Source organism: Notolepis coatsorum, assembly GCF_963971535.1.
Source record: "Notolepis coatsorum genome assembly, chromosome: 6".
Lineage (NCBI taxonomy): Eukaryota > Metazoa > Chordata > Actinopteri > Aulopiformes > Paralepididae > Notolepis > Notolepis coatsorum.
This window is the reverse complement of record NC_140170.1, coordinates 133964036-133983838: the sequence shown is the minus strand read 5'-3', so window position 1 is coordinate 133983838 and position 19803 is coordinate 133964036. Positions and strand designations below refer to the sequence as shown.

The window sequence follows — 19803 nt, the reverse complement described above, 5'->3', positions numbered from 1 at the left end:
GACGAATGATATGACAGGTATGTGGGAGCAGTCTACATCACCATGTTATCTTTGGCTCTGATAAATGCTTGGCTTTTGACATCTGTTGAAATGGCCAATTACTTACAAAACGTTGCTGCCATTGTGTTCTGTTGTGTTTGTGAGTGATGGTGCCTCCTGGTTCTTGACACCATTAGGACTCAGGACAGAGACTGAAGATCCCTTGGTGGGATCGGCATCCTCTGCATGACCTTCCCCGCTTGACCTACAGCACGAGTGACCTGAGTATAAGCTGTCATTATGGGAAAGGGGTGAATTCTGGATGTGTGACTTGATCTGACAGTGTCTTGTACTCAGAGGGTTGGATCCAGAGATGGATTTTAAAAGGGAGCTCATGCACGACCCCTCACTAAGGGACCTTCCCAAGGCTTGGTGCCAAGGAAACTCCTCCACTTCACCAATGGAGTCCACCCTCCTCAGATCCGCCTCACTGTGGTGCTCTCTTGGCCTCCATTTGGTTTCCAGATAACCGTTTTGCGGTGAAGGACACAGCATTGGCTCATCCTTTGCTGCAGTGTCATGTGACTGTGGTGTTTCCTCTCCCTCACTCCCTGTGGAGTCAGGTTTCATATGGAGGCTCAAACATGTGCTGTTGTCAGTGCTTCTCTTTGTTCCACTGTCTCCACTGACTGGCTCTTGAGGAGAGGTCATCTCTCGGGGCGCGGAACAACCAGCCTCCCCCGCTCCGCTCCCCTCCTCCTCCTGTTCCAGAACCACTCTCTTCCCCTGAGAGGCAGCAGCTGTGAGCTGCTGGTTCTGCTTCTTATCAACGCCTTTCTTCTTCAGTCTGTCCTCCAGACACTGCCTGGCTTCTTGGCACTGGTCCCAGGCCGCATTCCACACCCTGGCCGCCCCCTCGGCCCCCAGGCCCCCGGCACGGAGCTTCACTTTCACAGCCTGGAACCGTTGAGCAGAGAACTCACCATCCAGTCTCTCCTTATACATCTTAAGTGTGCTTTGACTGATCTTGGCAGGGGTAATCCCCATCTCTACCTGCTCCAAAAGATGACTGCATTCCTTGGCTAGGACAGAGGCCTGTGAGAGAGGGTGGGGAGGAGAGAGAGAACATTTGTTTTAATTCTGTTATTGTCAGTCCTTTTAGCTTCAGCGTATGAGGGCTTTCATGTACTAGAACGTGTGAGGGATTAATCTTGTTTTATGGTTAACTATGGCATAGTCTATATCTGTGTTTCTGTTCATACTGATGAGACAAGTTTGGAGATGTGAAAGAGATGTCCCTGGGTGGGGCGTGAAGATGGGACAAAAGAGGGATAACACCAAGAATAAAGAATTACTATAACAGGAAACTCGGTTTTCAGACCAACCTGTTGACAGAACCTGTAGAGCTGCAGCATGTTGTCCAGCTCTGCACGCCTTCTTTCCGCCAGAAACAGAAAGTCATCCATATTGGATTTGAAAGTGCCGACCATGGTCTGGAAAACATCTGTCTCTGGGCTGCTGGAGCTGCTGGCCCCCATCATCCTCTCTGCCTCCATCACCAGGGTGGAGCCGTATAGTCTTTTCTCCTACCATGAATAATAAAATGTCAACCCCCACCCTTTCCTCCCCTGCTGCACATTATCAGAGTTCTGAATCTAAAGTATGTGTTATAATTGGCCATACCAACGCCTGGATTGGATCAGCCTCTCCCCCTCAGCAGCTCACTTAGTAAACGACTCAGGTGTCCCCCTTCTACACCCCCCCCCCTCCCTCTATGGCAAGCTGCTAGGGCTGGATTTTCAAACTTTATGTTGCACCAATAACATGTCTCCAACCACTGCACTTATTGATTGACTGATATTGTTGTCTCACTGTTCTGTCCTTTTTGCACTTTATTATTTATTATTCTTATTTGTGAAAAAAGTTTATGTACTACTGTCGTATCACGTTCCAACAAAATGGCGAATAAAGTAATCTGAATCTGCATCTGAATCTGGATGAATGCTCTTTTCTGATTGGCCAGCAGGTGTGTGTTTAATGCACAGTTTGCACACCTAGTTCATCTCAAGGTTAATCATTAATTAAATGCATCTGCTACCCAAACTGTAACCCCTGTAGCCAGACATCTCATCATCCCCAAATGAATAACCTTTTCCTGTCAAATATGCATAGTAGCTGTATCACTGTCAGTATAGTTCATCTGCAAATTCACACACACTATTATTCATCATCAATTCTTGTTTTTCTAAGATAGAGCTAGAGCCGAGACATCCCGTCCTCGCAATTCACCTCACAACAATGACTGTATTTAAGGCTACGGCTGAGTCGGGCTGACCACGCATACTTTTTTTTATTTGGGGGCAATGAGAAGTCTGGCAAGCAAGCCAGCCTTTTTGTCAAATATACTGTCAGACCATATACATTGTTTGTTAACCATAGGTCAAGTTATTGACAGAAAGGCTTGCTAGTATAAAGTTAGCTTTCTGGGTCATTGTCACTGGCATCAGTCAAGTGACAGGTGATTGGCAAGCAGTTGCTAATGGGGCGCAGAGGGACTATAATGAAAGTCAGCAGTGAGCAAAGCATAAATTACAAATTTCTTTATATTTTTATTTAAGAATGCGATGTTCTAAGACAGTCCAAAAAATATTACTGAACATTAACCTCTTAAGCTCAATGACACTTCGACACGCGGCGGAGTGGGAATCAAACCGGCAACCTTCCGATTACCAGACGACTGCTCTACCTTGTCCATATGATGGTGAAGATGACACTGAGCGCATAGTTCTGTTTCAGAACTAAGAGCACTACGACAGAATTATGCAAATCTTTGTTTAGAAACAAGAAAACAAGCATTCTGTGTCCAGAAAATCTGTCTCTTGTTCTATGGAGCATATCCCGACGTTAGACCTCATGCCTTCACAAGTCTGAGTCTTATTTCTCTGGTTTCTGGCTTTATGAGAGAGGAGCTTGTGTTAACAAATATTGATTGAACTTTCCTAGGCCATGGAAATAACATATGGGACTTTCGTGTTCCCCTTTAAGTGTGGCTTCATGCCAAATAATGGTAATTAAACATGTTACATTCAGCTGCTGTGTTCCCTGCAGGGTTTCACCTTGGCCTGTGTGAGGAACAAGTCAAACTGCTGCAGGACCTTTTCCACCCCCGTCAGGCTGCTCTCAGAGTCCTTCAGCCTCAGTTCCCCATCCGTACTGAACCATGTCCCCACCTACCACAACACACACACAGAGATTGAGAATGATAAAATCATAGCAGATTTGTGTTACTAGACATAATCTAACGTTAGACAGGTTAGGCACATAATGATCATTTCAATGGGGTGAAATTATTCCATTACAATCATTAGAGCTACGGTCTGATTATCAAATGATTCTCCATGTATCACGATTTTTTATTCCATACTTGTCAACGCATTGTCATTTCAATTATTTCTACATTGGTTCATTGCATAAGTCTTTTTCTGTTACAGTTCATAATTATTAAAAGCGGAGTAACTTCAGTAACTGTTAAGAGGGTTTGAATTAGCACACAATGCTGAGGGGAAAAAATACAAACCAATCAGAAAGTCCTAACTGGTCTAAAGATAAGGAAGCGTTACCGTGTTGATGTTGCCCTCCATCTCTCGGAGTCTGAAGAGGAAGTCCAGATGCTGTAGTGACTCGTTGGACCTCATGACCAGTGTGTGGACCTTCTCCTCCACCTGGTTGTACAGCGCTGTGACTGAGTACAGAGCATCCCTGCAGAGAGAGAGAAGAACATTGGAAAATCTTTAAGATCAACTGCAATAAAGTTAGTTAGCCAGAGGTGTCCCTGAGCAATTTACCATAGTTGTGCTGCAGTTTTTTCCCCACCGGTGATTTTTTATTTTTTTTTATAAAAACAAAACACCGGGTGATGACAAACTGCCTCAGAGACTCCTTTTTCCACCACTTGGCCACATCCTAACACATAGTATAGCTTAATTTACCAGAAAAGACCAAAGGCATACTGTTCTTTCATGCCATCACAGGTTGTGATACTGTATCAGCCTTTTGCAATAAAGACTAAAGGACTAAATGCCCAGAGGGCATTTGACCAAGTCAAATATGAACTGCACTTCCCACTGTCCAACTTAGTCAACTAAATGCCAACTTTGGTTGCGGCAAATTAATATCATATCAGTGGCATAAAATGGTCTTCAAATATTAACAATTATTTCTAGTACAATATATCGTCCAACAAAAATAGTTTTATATGTTATTATGTTGACATAAATCAGTTACATCTAGCTGCTCTGATTGGCCCATCAGTCACATCTATCTGTATCGTGTAACCTTGTCCTGAGTGTAATGAACAGAAGGCCATGCCCCTTCAGCCTACTGAGAGTTGGCCGTGCTTACAGAGGGTGACTTAAAATTATTGAAAAACCACAAATCAAATGATACATCTGAGGCTTAAAAATATATACTTATGACATTAACATTGCACTAAGCAATTTATGACAATTAAAACATCATGTTTCTTTAATTTGTACTCGAGGCCAATATAGTTTCACGTAGGTTCTTTATCTATTGTGGTTGTGGGGGTTTGAGCATTTGTAGTTCCACATAGGGTCTTTATCTGTGGTGGTTTGAGCATTAATAGTTCCATGTAGGTTCTTTATCTGTGGTGGTTTGAGCATTTATAGTTTCACGTAGGTTCTTTATCTGTGGTGGTTTGAGCATTATAGTTCCACGAATGTTCTTTACTGGTGACACCTCATTCCCCTTTGAGTATAAATTAAACTTTAGTGAGTTAAAACCATACTTGTACTTAAGATGAGCTTAAATATATGTATTTATATATGTTTAGTTAGTTTGGTTACCAAAGTACACTTTAATAAGTTTACTAAAGTACAATCTAAGTTTGGTAAACATTTCGGTTGTTATTTTTTTTAGATTACACTTCCAGCTATCATACTAACTAACTATCATACTAAACAAATTTGTTCAAGTTTGAATTTCTTTCCAATGTTTTGAATCATCAACACCATTTCACAGCCACCACAATTCATTTTGTGGTGTGACTTTATCCAGATCGATAAGGTAGAATTATATCAATGAATGGTTGGCCGTTTTTGCACAACAACAAGTGCACAACAACAAAGATGTCAGAGGTAAGCACCTGTAGTCCTCTGACTGCGGAAAGCGAAACTCCTCCCTCTTCATTCTAGCCAGTATAGCCCCACCTTCTCTCTGTAAAGTGACCAATCGGGTGTCCTCCAGCACCTCTTTCATTAAAGTCCTCTGGTCCTGAATGCAGAGCTGCACATCCTGTGGTGAACACCGCACGCGTACACACACACACACACACACACACACACACACACACACCACACACACACACACACACACACACACACACACACACACACACACACACACACACACACACACAATCAATGTCACCCCATCCAAAATGTCCAAACACTTCTAATTCTATTCTATCATGAATTGACGTGGTTAATCACCTGGGCAGTGTCCATCTTTTTGCTCCTGTCTACTTTCTTGATGGCCTTCTGGAGCAGACTGGCCGCTCCTTGCAGGTCAGTCATGAATGAAACCAGTTTCTGAAACAAATTACAGTTTAAAACTGAATGTAGGTGATGGCAAAGTGGCTAAGTTACTTTTAGAGGTGAAAAAGTAACTAAGTACTTTTACCAAGTTAATGTATTTAAGTACAATGTTGAGGTGTTTGTCAGTTACTTTATACTTTTACTCCATTACTTTTCAAAGGAAATGTTCAACTTTCTTTTACTTCACTACTACATGTATCTATATCAGCATGTATTCATTACTTTTAATAAAGGCTTTTACATACAAGACATACAAAAATGTATTTGAGCCATCCGACTTAAAGAGAAAGCTGTCAGGGCAAGCATGCGTTCACTACTACTTCATAGATAATTAATGCATCAAATATAAAACATTTTCTTCATACTGAAATTACATTGCTTTCTGGGTAATGTATTCATTACACATGACACGAGAAATGGTTCCGGTTTCTTAGAAGCGCCGTAGCTCAGAGATGAGTAGTGTGATGAGTAGTGTGTTATAAGCATGATTCATAACTAAACTAAAGTTTATTATTATTATTATATTATTATTAAATGCCTCTTTGTCTGGTAAAGGTTCTTTATATGGTTATACAGTATGTCTGGTAAAGATTCTTTATATGGTTCTTTGTGTGGTAAAGATTATTTATATGCTTCTTTGACTGGTAAATGTACGTTATATGGTTATTTGTGTGGAAAAGGTTCTTTATACGGTTCTTTGTGTGGTAAATGTTTAATAATTTTTTTACATGCTTCTTTGTCTGGTAAAGGTATTTTATATGCCTTTTTGTCTGAGTCTTATTTCTCTGGTTTCTGGCTTTATATGCCTATTTGTCTGATAAATGTACTTTATATGGTTATTTGTGCGGTAAATGTTATTTATATGGTTCTTTGTATGATAAATGTAGTAGGAAGGTAGGAGTACTAAAGCCAAACACATCAACTCAGCGTTCCTGGAATCCAGTTTTTCTCTTGGAAGCATCTGTAGATACCAACCATAACATTCTAGCTCACCTGTAGATACCAACCACAGCATGCTATAGCTTAGCTGCATATACCAATTACAGCATGGTAGCTTACCTGTAGATACCAACCACAGCATGCTAGCTTACCTGGAAAGATGATAAATATTGCTCCAAATAGATAAGAATTAGGCATGGCCATTTTCAAAGAGAAAATCTCTGGGAGGGGGTGGATGCTACAATGGGTCTGAGGAAGCCAGGGGGAGGGACATAATTTACTGTGTGGCTTTAAAGTTTCCCTCTGGCTTCCAGTAAAGTTCCCCAAACTTGGAAACAGCTTTATGTACCTGATGGAACTGCAACCAATCGTTGTGGCTGTAAGTAAAGGTCCCGCCCAGCTCAGAGGTCAGATGGGGTCCCTCCACCATCTTGTTCAGGGATTTCAGAGAGTTCACCACATCCATCTGATGGACAGACAGAAAGACTGTTAGAGTTTGGAATCAGGGCTGGTGGTCTATCGCCCTGCTCTAAAGATAAACTCTAAGCATAACCAACATCGAAAGAGGGCGACTTCGAAAGAGTGCCTAAGCTTAACCAGTTGGAAACAAGGCAGACAGTAATAAAATTTGCAATCAATCAATCAATTTGCGCAATATTTATTTTGTTCCACAATGACTCATGACCCACCAATTACATAATCCAACATTGTGTAAGAAACTAACACATTCACCGTGACAGAATAGTTTTTGATTTAGTCGTTATGACGCTGTCAACATATCCATTCGTAACGTTTATTGTCCGCCATCTTGCTTTCACTTCTAAATCCACGACTGGCAGAGTGATCGTAATTCGGTTGTGGGCGGATTCTAGGACCACGAGCGGGGGTTATGACAAATAACCATGTGTAACTTGACTGTTTCAGCCAATCAGAATCGAGAAATTTGCATGCCATTGTATAATTGCCTACTACCCCCACCTACTGCCTAATTGCCTACTGTACGCTTTTTAAGTTTCAGTTTCACTTCTAGAGTAGATTTAACTTCACGTGAAGAAGAGAAAGAAGACTCTAGAGAAGAGATGCCATGTTACACAACAATGGCAGAGGATTGATCAATATTTTGGATTTAAACACCCCAGCTCGACTGGAGAGGAGCTCAGAGGACCAATCCAGATCCAGATTTTTTTTTGGATCAGCTGTGAGGGGAATGTAGCGCAGAAGAACGTTTGAGTGTGTGTGTGTGTGTGTGTGTGTGTGTGTCTTTCCATTGGTTAACGTTATTAGGCGAACAAGAAAACAATGAAAATGTTCAGCCTATTGTAATGACCCTGCTGTGTTACAAACATATCATTCATTCATGGTTTTGTTTCAGGGACACCTGTAGTAAAGGGGAGGGGAGGAGGGGAGAAACAGCCCAGTGCAGACTAGAGTGCAGGGTTGTTAATTTGTTTTGTCGGCTTGTCATCAAGCTTCAACGTTTTATTCATCATCTAAATGTGGCAATACAAGCTTGATATTCAACGTTAAATTAATGACCTTCTGTTAGTAAGCCTGTGTAAAGTAAAGTAAAGTAAAGATATTGAGCATACATTTGTAAAACGTGCAACCCTAGTTTCACCTAGTGGTATGAGACGTATTCGTCGTATGGCTGGGTGCACCGAACTGTGACGTCCGTACCGTGAAGTCGCGGGACGAATACACGTACCGTTACACCCCTAGTACATACAGTATAATATATCCTTGTATCAATAACTCACTAAAACATTCTCTCTAATCCCAAAGTGTGGTTATATTTCGTAGATAGCTCCCGCTCTGCTCTATGGGAAATCCCATTTAGCATAGGCCTACTTGAAAGAATTTAGCTACAATGCACCTGCACCTGTCCGGCCACGCCGCACTCTCGCCCATGCACTTAAGAGAGGGGTGTGACCGTACTTCCGCTCTTCCCTAATCTTTCACAACGGAAGTGTTTTTGCTACAGGCACACGTCAGCAGTGATAGTTAGTATATTTTAGTTTAGGTTCTTGTGTTGCTATTTTTTGTCAAAATGGCATTACCACCGCCTGGGAAACGCCAGCGGTCACCGTCACGACCTCCTCCATACGCCACGGGGCTCCCTAATCCCACGCTTGTGGTGAGGTGGTGAGCTCCATGCGGAGCTGGGTGCGCGCTGCACGGTTGCAGGTGCAAACCCCCCGCCTCTGCTCGCTCCCACCATCGGTGGTGAAGCGGCTAGGCGGGTGGTCTGACGAGGCTCTTGCAGCGTCGGGGCAGCCCCCGCCTACCAAGTGGATTGGCCCCCGACCACAAGAGTTGCGAGCACGGACGGTAGAGGAGGCTCTCATCCTGAGCTCATGGCGGCAGCAGCACACCAAGGAGAGAGAGACGGGCAGCTGGACGCATCTCGAGCGATACGTGCCATCAGGTAGGGGGGACAGGCTGTGAGCCGTATTCCCCTTTTAATTCTTTATCTCTCCCTCTGGTGTTTTTCAGCTCTTACGCCTAAAAACCTCCATATTCCCACTCGAAGAATGCAACTACGTTTCCTTCAATGTAGAGACCCTCATAGGGTGTGTTTTTATTGAAGCAATGTGTAAAACTTTTCACTGAATGTGTTGTGTATACCTCAAATGTAGAATGGGGGGTAACGAGAGGACAGGGCTCATGCCCCTGTCTTAGTTAACCTCCTGTTCTTCTACCCTCCCTCCTCAAAATACTACGTTTTCAAATAAAAAGTCCCTCTGAAAGAGGGCGATTTTTTGATGTAACGGATGTGTGATTATTCACTGTGTATTTTGGGATATTGCCTATGAGGGCTCGCTGTCCTTTCTGTTGAACAGCTAAGGGCTGGCGAGCAGTGTTTTTCTTGCAAGGAGTTACTGGATTCATATGGGAACGCGTCTTTTAAACAGTCGTAGACCTTGAATCAGCGAGTGGTTTTGCTACTTGTGTTAGCGTGCAACCACGGGCGCTGCCCCTCTCCCCACCCGTCTGTGTTACCTTACGTGTTAGGGTAAAAAAAACATGACTGGCTATACGTTTTTCGCTTATGAAACAGCCGAGCTCCAAGTGTCTTTTAAACAGGCACGGCAGCCTAGCCCCGGTTCGATGGTTAGTTGGTGTGTTTTGGGTGTTTTCAAGACGATAAAGCGTGCACACGCTTATGTGTCTATTCATTGTAAACACAGCGCACGGCTAGCAGCGCCGTTGTCTGTTTCACCTCATATATGCTTTAATTTTTACGTGAGGTTGGTTGGGGGGGGGGGTGAGGATAAACCCTCCCCTTGGGATGTTTGTATCCCGGATAATACTGGCGATGGAGGGGGACGACGCAGCTCAAAACGAGCGCGCCTTTCTTCATTTGGGGATCCTTCGTTAGCGTCACGCTGGTACGTAGGATTCCACTCCGTTGGCTCCCCCGACGTTAGGGCAAATATTTGCATACCCAGCTCGTCGTGGGGAAGGGGGGGGGGGGGGGGCTGGGGTTCCCGGCCATTGTAAAACGTCACAGGCACCCAGGTCGTTGTTTGGTTGGAACAAATGTCACCCAAATATGTTTGAACATATACGGGAATATAACATATAACAAGGGTTATTCTGTAACTCTAGTTATAAGAATTCATGTCAAGTAGACAAATGTCTATCTTGTGGGATGAAGCCGTAGGGCGTATGTTTTTTCCCTTTGTAGGCATTGCAGGACTGGCGCTGCCGGTATGTGGGGAGTTTTTTCACCCAAGACAGAGTGAAGACCACACATTATGCATGTCCAGCCGTAGAGCAGCGTCCCCGGCAGGCTAATCGCTTGGCTGAAACGGGACAATGCTCAGCAGCCCCCCCCCCCCCCCCCCCCCTTGGGTGCAATTGCCCCGAGCTGCGAGGCTGCTTTGTGATTCTTACCGCATGTGGCTACAGCAGTACCACATGTCGGTGTGGATGGAGGGAACGTTGAGACCAGGGCTCGTGTGGCAATTTGCACGCCCTCGCCCTCCGTTTTTGGGTTCTGAAACAGACTCTATTATCGGAGTCCACGGCAGTGACAGCCCTGGCCGATAAGATTCAATCTCTGTTGGCAAGGCAGGCCATCGTTGCGGTCCCACGGGGGATGCGATAGGTGGTGCTTACTCCCAATATTTCAGCGATGTCGCCCTAATATATTTGGACGTGCACCTGAAACAGGGTATAACGAGGGTTATTCTGTAACCCTAGTCATATGAGTCCTCAGGCTCTGTGTGTAAACCCTGTGCGGCCATTGAAAACGTTGCAGGCTTCACGTTTCCTTATTGGCTCGAGAGATATATCCGTGAGTTGAGTTCTGCGTGGCAGGTCCCGACTCACGATGTCAATTGGGAGGTCTCTCCGGGATAAACCTGGCGTCTTCCCCTCTCGTGTGAGCGGAATTTGTGATGGATGGTTTTTCCCCAGGCTCTGTATATAAACCCTGTGTCAGGTCCTTTCGGGGACCGACTCCCTCTTGTTTCTACCCAGACAGGGGGGAGAAACGTTGTGGGGGCTCTTTCTTGTCAGAATTCGCCCGCCACCGTTCTCAGGTTTTACGTGCCCGAACGCTGTTCAATATCAGTGCTTGGTCTTACGGGACCGGTATCAGCGACTGGCCCAGGTGTGTTCTCAGGTGTTTATTTGAAACAGCCTTTTGGGGCCAGCACGCCCTGGTCTGTCTTGGGGCCAGCACGCCCTGGTCTGTCCAACGGCATGAATGGCGTTTCATGCGGTCAGCCGGGAAGGAGTTTTTTGTCTCTGCCGAGCACCAGCTCACTAGGCCAGCTCGAGGGCTCGCGTACATCTCCAGGGGGAAATGACGGGGCAGATCAAGCGTCGACAGGGGGGTTTTCACGCCTATTAGGTGGGCCACCTGGAGCTGTGCGTTCGCATATTCAGACCGTCTTGGTGGCGCTTCCTGTGAGGTTTTGATGGAAACGTGTACCTATCCCCCTCTCCTTTGAAGAGGAGCGGCAGCGTGAAAGGGCACGAGACTCATCCTGGTCGCACCGGACCGGATCAGTTCAACCCGATGTCCGCCGGGTCACAGATATGTTCTGTTCAACCCGAAGGGCCCTGGGCTTTTCCGGGGGGGAAATGCCGGGGCGGGCCAGACGCCACAGGGGCTGATGTCATGAATGTTGTGTGTCATAAGTGTCACTACGAGTTGAAAGTGGGGGACCCCGATGTGGACAAGACAAACGTCTTCCTCTGATCTACATCCCCTTAACAGTTGTGTGCATTGAACCGTACTATATTGTACCCTTTCTGCAAACTGTTATGTAGGTTTTCCTTTCTCCATTCTTTTCACCCCTCCCTCCCCGCTCGGCAGGTGGGGGGGGGGGCGTCTGAGTGCGGCGTATTAGCCCCCTCTAGGCGCTCCTGTGTAGTTCCCGGTCTTCCAGGCACAGGTCGAGCCTTGCTCTTGTTACCTGTCGGGTTAACCCATTTTTAGACCTGAAACACCTTAAAACTGCATTGTATAGCCTCTGATGGTTGTAGGGGACCTCAGCGGGTGCATTTGTCGGGCTCTCCGCCCTGCTCCGCTCCTATGTCCCATAGAGCAGAGCGGGAGCTATCTACGAAATATAACAAAGGTTATCCTATAACCCTTGTTATATAAGTAGATAGCGAGCACTCTGCTCTCACTCACTGAGGACCCCTAATTGTCTTCCGGATAACGGTCAAGACTAGGGAAGAGCGGAAGTACGGTCACACCCCTCTCTTAAGTGCATGGGCGAGAGTGGGCGTGGCCGGACAAGTGCAGGTGCATTGTAGCTAAATTCTTTCAAGTAGCCCTACAGTATGCTAAAGGGGATTTCCCATAGAGCAGAGCTCTCGCTATCTACTCATATAACTAGGGTTATAGGATAACCATCTTTTTCAAAAGTAGGATGACACGAGAAACAGAAGGGTGATATGCTGTGTTTCTGACCTGTAAGCCAGGCTGTCTCTCTGGACGGGGACAGGTGTCTTTGTCCACCAGCAACAGGATACTGTGGACCGCATGGAGAGCCTGTTCCTAAAGCAGGAAGTATATAAAAAAATAAGTTAAAAGGTGCTATATATAACATTCAGCCACTAGATGTCACGCTAAAGCACCAACCAGCATATCATGTATCCAATCAGGTGCATTCCATGTGGGGAAATGGGAAGGCAATCACAACATGCATGTAACATGTAAACAACATTCATTTTGGATGCACCAACATTCTTTAAATGATAAATAAAAAAAATGTATCAATAATTGTTTGGGGGTGCGGCTGGGTGGCGCAGTGGAGATTGCGCTCGTCACCAATGCAAGAGACTCCGGTATCGAATCTGGGTGTCAGCATTGCCTCCGGCTTGGGCCGGCCGTCATACTGGCTCAATTGGCAGAGCCAGCGGGTGGAAGTCGATGGGTGGTAGAGATTGGACATTGTGGACAGCGACTCCTACAGGTCAGTTGGGGGACGACTGCACAGCAGAGACAGGAAGTGGCGGGGGTAGTGTGAGCCTCCCATGCGCTACACTCGCCAATGAGAGTCCGCGCTGGCAGGTGAAAAGATGTGACAGGCTGCCTCCTCGTGTACCGGAGGGGACACGTGATGCAAGGCTTCTATCCTCCCTACAACCAACCAGTGGGGGGCATAGTCGAGCAACGTTCAAGACAGGGGAGAATTGGAAACATGAAATTGGGACGGGAGAAAAATAGAAAATAAGGAGACAAAGTGGATAAAAAAAAATTGTTTGGGGGGAAAGCGATTTATTAAAAAAAAATCGTAATGATTACTCTACATAGAAATATGATCTATAGCACCGTTAACTCATTCCCCGCCAACAACGAGTTGACTTTTTTTCTATATTTGTATTCATTATTCATCCAGGGACCTTGGTGTTACCATAGGGAATGAGTCTGAGTTCGCCAAAGTGCAATACCGGCCGCATCCAGCTAGACGGCGGTATCGAGCACCCTTTGAAACCTTGTATCTTGGCCTGTGTAATGGCCAAATGTCTCCGGTTTAACTTTTCCTTGTCGGGCGAATGGAGCGGTTCTCCCGGTTTCATTGAAGCGCGTCAAATATCCCCGATCCATATGTTGTGGTGGGTTATGCCATTGACCAAATGGACATTGGATGTACCAGATGGTGATCAAACAATTGGAATATTATTTTTGGAATACTTCCGATCACAGGTAAGGACTATCTGACGTCAATTTTAGCTTGATCCTGCAATGCTTTTATACCGATCCAGCTGATCAGCGTTTTTAGTGTTTAATACGAATGTCGTTACTGCCAATCAAATAATCAGAAACGACCCCCCCCCCCTTTCATGCATTCATGATGAAACATAATACCTATGATATAGATTTGATTTACGAATAATAGCGTGTACAGGCGAGAAACGGCATTGCTTAGAGTAGGATTCACGTATGTTTCGGGAATTACCCCAGACCACGCTATAACGATACTTATATTCACCATGGTATAACACAGGAACGTGTGGAGGGAAAAATGTATTCTTTTTCACATGTTGAACGATAGATAGGTGATGACAAATGGGCCATAGTATTGTATCCATAGCTATAATATAGAATATAGTTATAGCTCTACAAACAAGGTGACGCACTCCTATCTTTTAAAGCGTGGCAGTGCTATGATGGGCTCCGTCTAATTCCCGGTGGGGAATGAGTTAAGTGTACTTTGTATAATTTATAGGGATGTCCGATATTATCGGCCTACCGATATTATCGGCCGATATTGGCATAAAAATGTGATATCGGAAAATATTGGTATCGGTTTTCGGCAAAGTTTTTTTTTTAACCTTTATTTACCCAGGCAAGCAAGTAAGAACAAATTATTATTTTATTTATTGTCAAAGTATGCATAATGTTGTGTTAATTACACGACAAGAGATATGTAATGTTAATTACCTGAAATTATTCCGTTTTTATATCGGTATCGGTTGATATCGGTATCGGAAATTAAGAGTTGGACAATATCGGTATATCGGTATCGGTAAAAAAGCCAATATCGAGCATAATTTAGTATAATTTGTATGCATTCAGAAAATATACTACATTTGTTAAAAACTGTACTTAAGATGTGCTTAAATATATTGAAATTATACTTTTTAGAAATGTTTGCTAATAAAAATAATACTTTTAACTCATTCTGCGCCATTCACTGAGCTGAGAGGAAGTATAGAAAGTCACGCCTCACTGCTGACATCAACACATATCACAACCTCTTGTTAACATTCTCCAAAATCATTACTAATGCCAAAGCTTCTTTCTTTCACCATAGGATCGAGGCCTCTGCAAAGAACCTTCGCAAACTGCATGCTACCATGTCCTCCCTCCTCACTCCCCCCCCACCCCCTCCTCCCTCATCTTTCTCTGCCGAAGACTTTGCGATCTTCTTTGAGGAAAAAGTGGAGAACATCCGCAGCTCCTTCTCCCAACCCCCACCCATTCCAAATACTGAATCGAGAACCTCATCCTTCACTCTGTCATCTTTATCTCCCATTATAGAAGCCGAGACCCTGACACTGGTAACGTTGAACCGTCCGACTACATGCCAGCAGGATCAGCTACCCTCCCCACTCCTCCAGACCATAGCACCAGACATCCTCCCGTTCCTAACTGCAACCATCAACTCCTCCCTCAACTTGGGGGTGGTCCCCACCTCCCTAAAACAAGCCAGAGTCACACCGCTCATAAAAAAAAAAAAACTTGAACCCCACCGTCACAGGCAACTATCGTCCTGTCTCTCTTTTCTCCTTCCTTTCTAAAACACTTGAACGTGCTGTATCCAACCAACTTACTGCTTATCTCTTACAGAATGACCTCCTAGACCCTAATCAGTCAGGCTTCCGGACTGGCCACTCCACAGAAACGGCCCTCATTGCGGTCACAGAGGCACTTGACTTAGCAAAAGCGAAAGGCCTCTCCTCTGTCCTGATTCTCCTAGATCTATCTGCAGCCTTCAACACAGTCAACCATCAGATCCTCCTCGTGGCCCTCGCAGGAATGGGAGTGGCTGGCTCTGCGCTGACATGGCTGACATCATACCTCAATGACCGCTCCTACCAAGTGTCATGGAGAGGGACCCTGTCGGCCACCCGCCCCCTGCGGAACGGGTGTCCCCCAGGGCTCGGTCCTAGGACCCCTTCTCTTCTCCCTCTACACTAAATCACTAGATAACATTATCACGTCTCATGCCTTCTCATATTATTGTTATGCCGATGATACTCAACTCTTCCTCTCCTTCCCTCCCTCAGATATCCACGTCTCTGAGCGGATCTCGGCCTGTCTGTCCAACATCTCCGCCTGGATGACGACCAACCACCTCAAACTGAACCTAAGCAAAACAGAATTGCTCCACCTGCCGGCCAAATCCTCCCCCCTGACCGACCTTTCCATCACAGTCGAGAATGCAGCTGTGACCGTGTCCCCGACCGCCAAGAACCTTGGTGTTGTCCTCGACGACCAGCTGAACTTCTCTGCTCACATCGCAGCGACAACCAGAACCTGCTGATTCTTCCTGAGCAACGTCAGAAGGATCCGCCCCTCCCTGACAAAATAAGCCTCATAACCTCAAATAGATCCGCTATCAACTCTATCTTTAATCTTTCAAAATGTTCAGTTGCTATCGCTATTAGCTCTATCTTTAATCTTTCAAAATGTACAGTTGCTATTGCATGCACTCATCTGTGTTTCACCACACACATGAGTGCATGCTTACCAACTGTCCGTCTGCAACACTACTATCACCAACATCTAAGAAGGGAGATCCCCCCTTGAATGGCCCTTCTAAGGTTTCTCTCCTCCACACTGCCTGTGGAGCTTTTTTCCCTATTGTTAGGTTTTAGTGAGTTTTTCCTTACCTTCGCGTGGGGTATGTCTGGGAGTGCTTGCATTCTTTCATTTATTTGCATTCATCTAAAAATGTTTGGACCTTATGGTGTTCTTGTTCTGTTCTTGACTTATTGTTATGTTTTCTTCTTGACTTGTTTAAAGAAGACCTGTACGGCCCATGGGGACATTAACGTGTGTTGTCGGGCCCTATAAATAAATTTGATTTGATTTGATAACGTCATCTCCCGCCTCAACTACTGCAATGCACTGCTCGCTGGTCTACCGACCACTGCCACCAAGCCTCTTCAACTCATTCAGAATGCAGCCGCCCGCCTGATCTCCTACCTACCAAAGTCAGCCCATGTTACCCCACGTCTTAGGGACCTGCACTGGCTCCCCATCGCCGCAGAAATTCACTTCAAGGTCCTCGATATCGCGCAGCGAAGGGAACGGCTCCCGCCTACCTCCGGTCAATGGTCTCTAACTACACACCCTCAAGACCCCTCCGCTCTACATCCTCTGGCCGCCTCAGACCCACTCCTATCCGAGCTCCGGGAGGGTCATCAAAGAGAAACCGACTAAACTCGGTCCTCACTCCACAATGGTGGTGACATAAAACGTGTAGCCTATTATTATTATTATTATTATCATATCATGTGCTGCTGGGGTTGGTGGTGCGCCCTATCCCACTATGGGATGTCCCTTACACACAGAAGCTGGGACGTTATAGCAGCCATATCTTCATTCAAAAACATTGAATTAATTTTCCCACAATCGGATTTTCCGACATGAGCCACCAACTGCTGGGCTGGGTCACAATTGCCTTCATCACAAGAGCAATATGCAAACATTTATTAATTTCTAAGATATTAAGCTCCTGTGCAAGTTCTTCTTCTATTGATAAATATACTTAATACAAACATTTAATTTAATGTAAAGATGTTACTGAAGTACATTTTTTCCTCATTGGTGGGGCTCATAGAGGGAGGTGGAGGCTATATGATGAGTTTATCGTTCAATGTTCAAGCCTGACAACCTTTTAAAGAGGCAGTAATCTTGGCACGCAAGGAACGCTCCCAAGCAATGAAATACAATAATGTCATATAAAAGTACATTTACTATTGATACGTAATAACATAAATCACTTTTTTCTTTTTTAAAGATAGCCTACTGTAATGTAATAACATCCCATATAAAATACTTTAATTCTGTTATATCAGGGTATTTCTACTTTCTCCTAAGTAAAGGAATTGTGTTTGTACTCTAATACAAACTATGTACTTCACCTCCATGGTGGTAAAACAAAAGACATGACAATGGCACCCTCTAGTGGATTTCTGGATCACATTGTGAATGCAGTTGTATGCCAGTGCTATGGTGTTGAATGTACAGTAGGTTTTCAAAAAACCTCTTCACATCAAGGATCCTCTAATTCAACAAGCCCTGCAGCCCATTTCACAAGATCTATATCTCAGGGACCCCTGTCTCTCTAATAGACGGTCTCCTCCCCACCGCATGTATATATTCTCTCCCCACCGAATGTATATTTCTCTCCCACCCACCCACCCCCTCCTAATGTACAGTCTCCTCCCCACCGTATGTATATATTCTCTCCCCACCATATGTATATTTCTCTCCCACCCATCCACCCCCTCCTAATGTACAGTCCCCTCCCCATATGTATATACTCTGTCAGGATCTATGGGTAACAGTACTGTATATTTGCATATCGTATATGTCACAAATGTAACAGTACTAAATGCCTGTATGTCATGCATGTCCCTATGCCATAAATGTCATGTATGTTGTGTATGTCATAAATGTCACTATGAATTGAAAATGGGGGACCCTGATGTAAACAAGACGAAAGTCTTTCTCTGGTCTGCATCTCCTTAACAATTGTGTGTATTGAGCCATACTGTATTGTACCCATTCTGCAATCTGTTAAATAAAGTTTTCATTCATTCATTCATTCAGGTGGGGAGTTAGAGTGGAGAGTAAAACCTATGATCAGAATAGTCATATGTATTGTGCTAACTTCTAGTGAATACAATTATATACTAATAATAATAACAATCATACCAATATTATGAATACTAATATAGTAATATTAACAATATTATTATTATTCATCATCTTCGTTTTACTTCCCTATTTTCCCACTACAGTGAGGTTGGACGGACGATGACTCCACTCCACTGGGCACGGTTTTGTGCCATGTCTACATTTATCTCCAGATCCCTCGTATCACTCTCAACACATCCTCTCCACGTCTGCTTCGGTCTCCCTCTCGGCCTCCGCCCGTCCACAATCATCTCCTCCACCCCTCTCAACATCCCCCCTCCTCTGATCTTCTCACATGTCCAAACCACCTGAGACGTCCATATCTCACCTTGAAAGCAATTTTCCTGACACCACAGATCTCATCCACCTCGGCACTGGTCCTCCCATCCTGCCATCTGATTCCCGCCACATACCTCAACATCTTCCGATCACAGCTTCTTAACACCACCATCACCCTTTTTGGCAATGCCCACGTTTCTGAGCCATACAGGAGAACTGATCTCACACATGCTTCATATATCCTTCCTCTGATCTTTACATCTATGTTTCGATTCAACAGTAGCCTACTAATTTAGCTTTTAAGCAATAGCACATGGTACTAGGTCACAGGATTACTTAGCTTTAGATACACCCCATGTAAAATCTGAGCTTGGCAAAACCAGTTTTAAATATTATGCTCTGTACAAATGAAATTAACTACAGAAAACTTTCATTCCATTAGAAGATTGTAAAGTTTTGAACTTTGACATTTTAGTTGTTGCTTATACTTGTTTTAATTGATATACATGTTTGTTGATGTTTTTCTGATACTGATCAGCAGTAAACATGGAGGAACCTGCATCAACCAGCCACTCACTCTACAGTGCGTGTCTGATTTGCATTTCCAGAAAGCACTGACACACATCAACTAATTATTTATCTGTGAATCTAAGTAGCATGTTTGAGAGGGTTTACATTAACTAAAATCAGTACACATTGCATAGGGTACTTTTCCAATAGGTGACAAAACCACAGTCGCCGATTGGGGAAAAAAGCTGAATCATTGATGAGAACATGACAATCAGACATAAAACTAATCAAAATGTTCTGTTGTGAAGAGGACATGTGATAATCAGATAATCAACTATTTTAACTGTAGTAGAACTGTAGGCCCAACTCAACTAGTTTAACTGCAGTACTACTGTAGGACTAACTCAGGGGTCGGCAATCCGCGGCTCTTCAGTCACTCTGCCGTGGCTCCCTGTAGCTTTAGCATCTTAATGTCACGTCATGCCCGTGCGCACGTAGCGGCACTTTGTGCTCGCCTGCCGGCTCCAGGCTGCATTTTTTGCCGATCATCCAATGCACCGTTCGATCCCGCCTTTCGATCGC

General features: G+C 44.6%; 1 protein-coding gene across 2 annotated transcripts in view; it reads right to left on the bottom strand.

The window, feature by feature from the left end:
- Positions 1–19803, bottom strand: part of quob (quattro b) — a 125168-nt gene that overhangs the window by 32315 nt on the left and 73050 nt on the right. For both annotated transcript variants that reach the window (XR_014619792.1, XM_084316601.1), the window contains exons 7-14: positions 12466–12552; positions 6883–6999; positions 5490–5588; positions 5144–5292; positions 3600–3738; positions 3096–3209; positions 1365–1565; positions 107–1074 (exon numbers count right to left, since the gene is read on the bottom strand). Coding sequence is in view for 1 of the 2 variants with exons in the window: in XM_084316601.1 (XP_084172727.1) it covers positions 107–1074; positions 1365–1565; positions 3096–3209; positions 3600–3738; positions 5144–5292; positions 5490–5588; positions 6883–6999; positions 12466–12552 (1874 nt within the window). In the remaining variant the exon portion in view is untranslated. The remainder of the gene's footprint in view (positions 1–106; positions 1075–1364; positions 1566–3095; positions 3210–3599; positions 3739–5143; positions 5293–5489; positions 5589–6882; positions 7000–12465; positions 12553–19803) is intronic.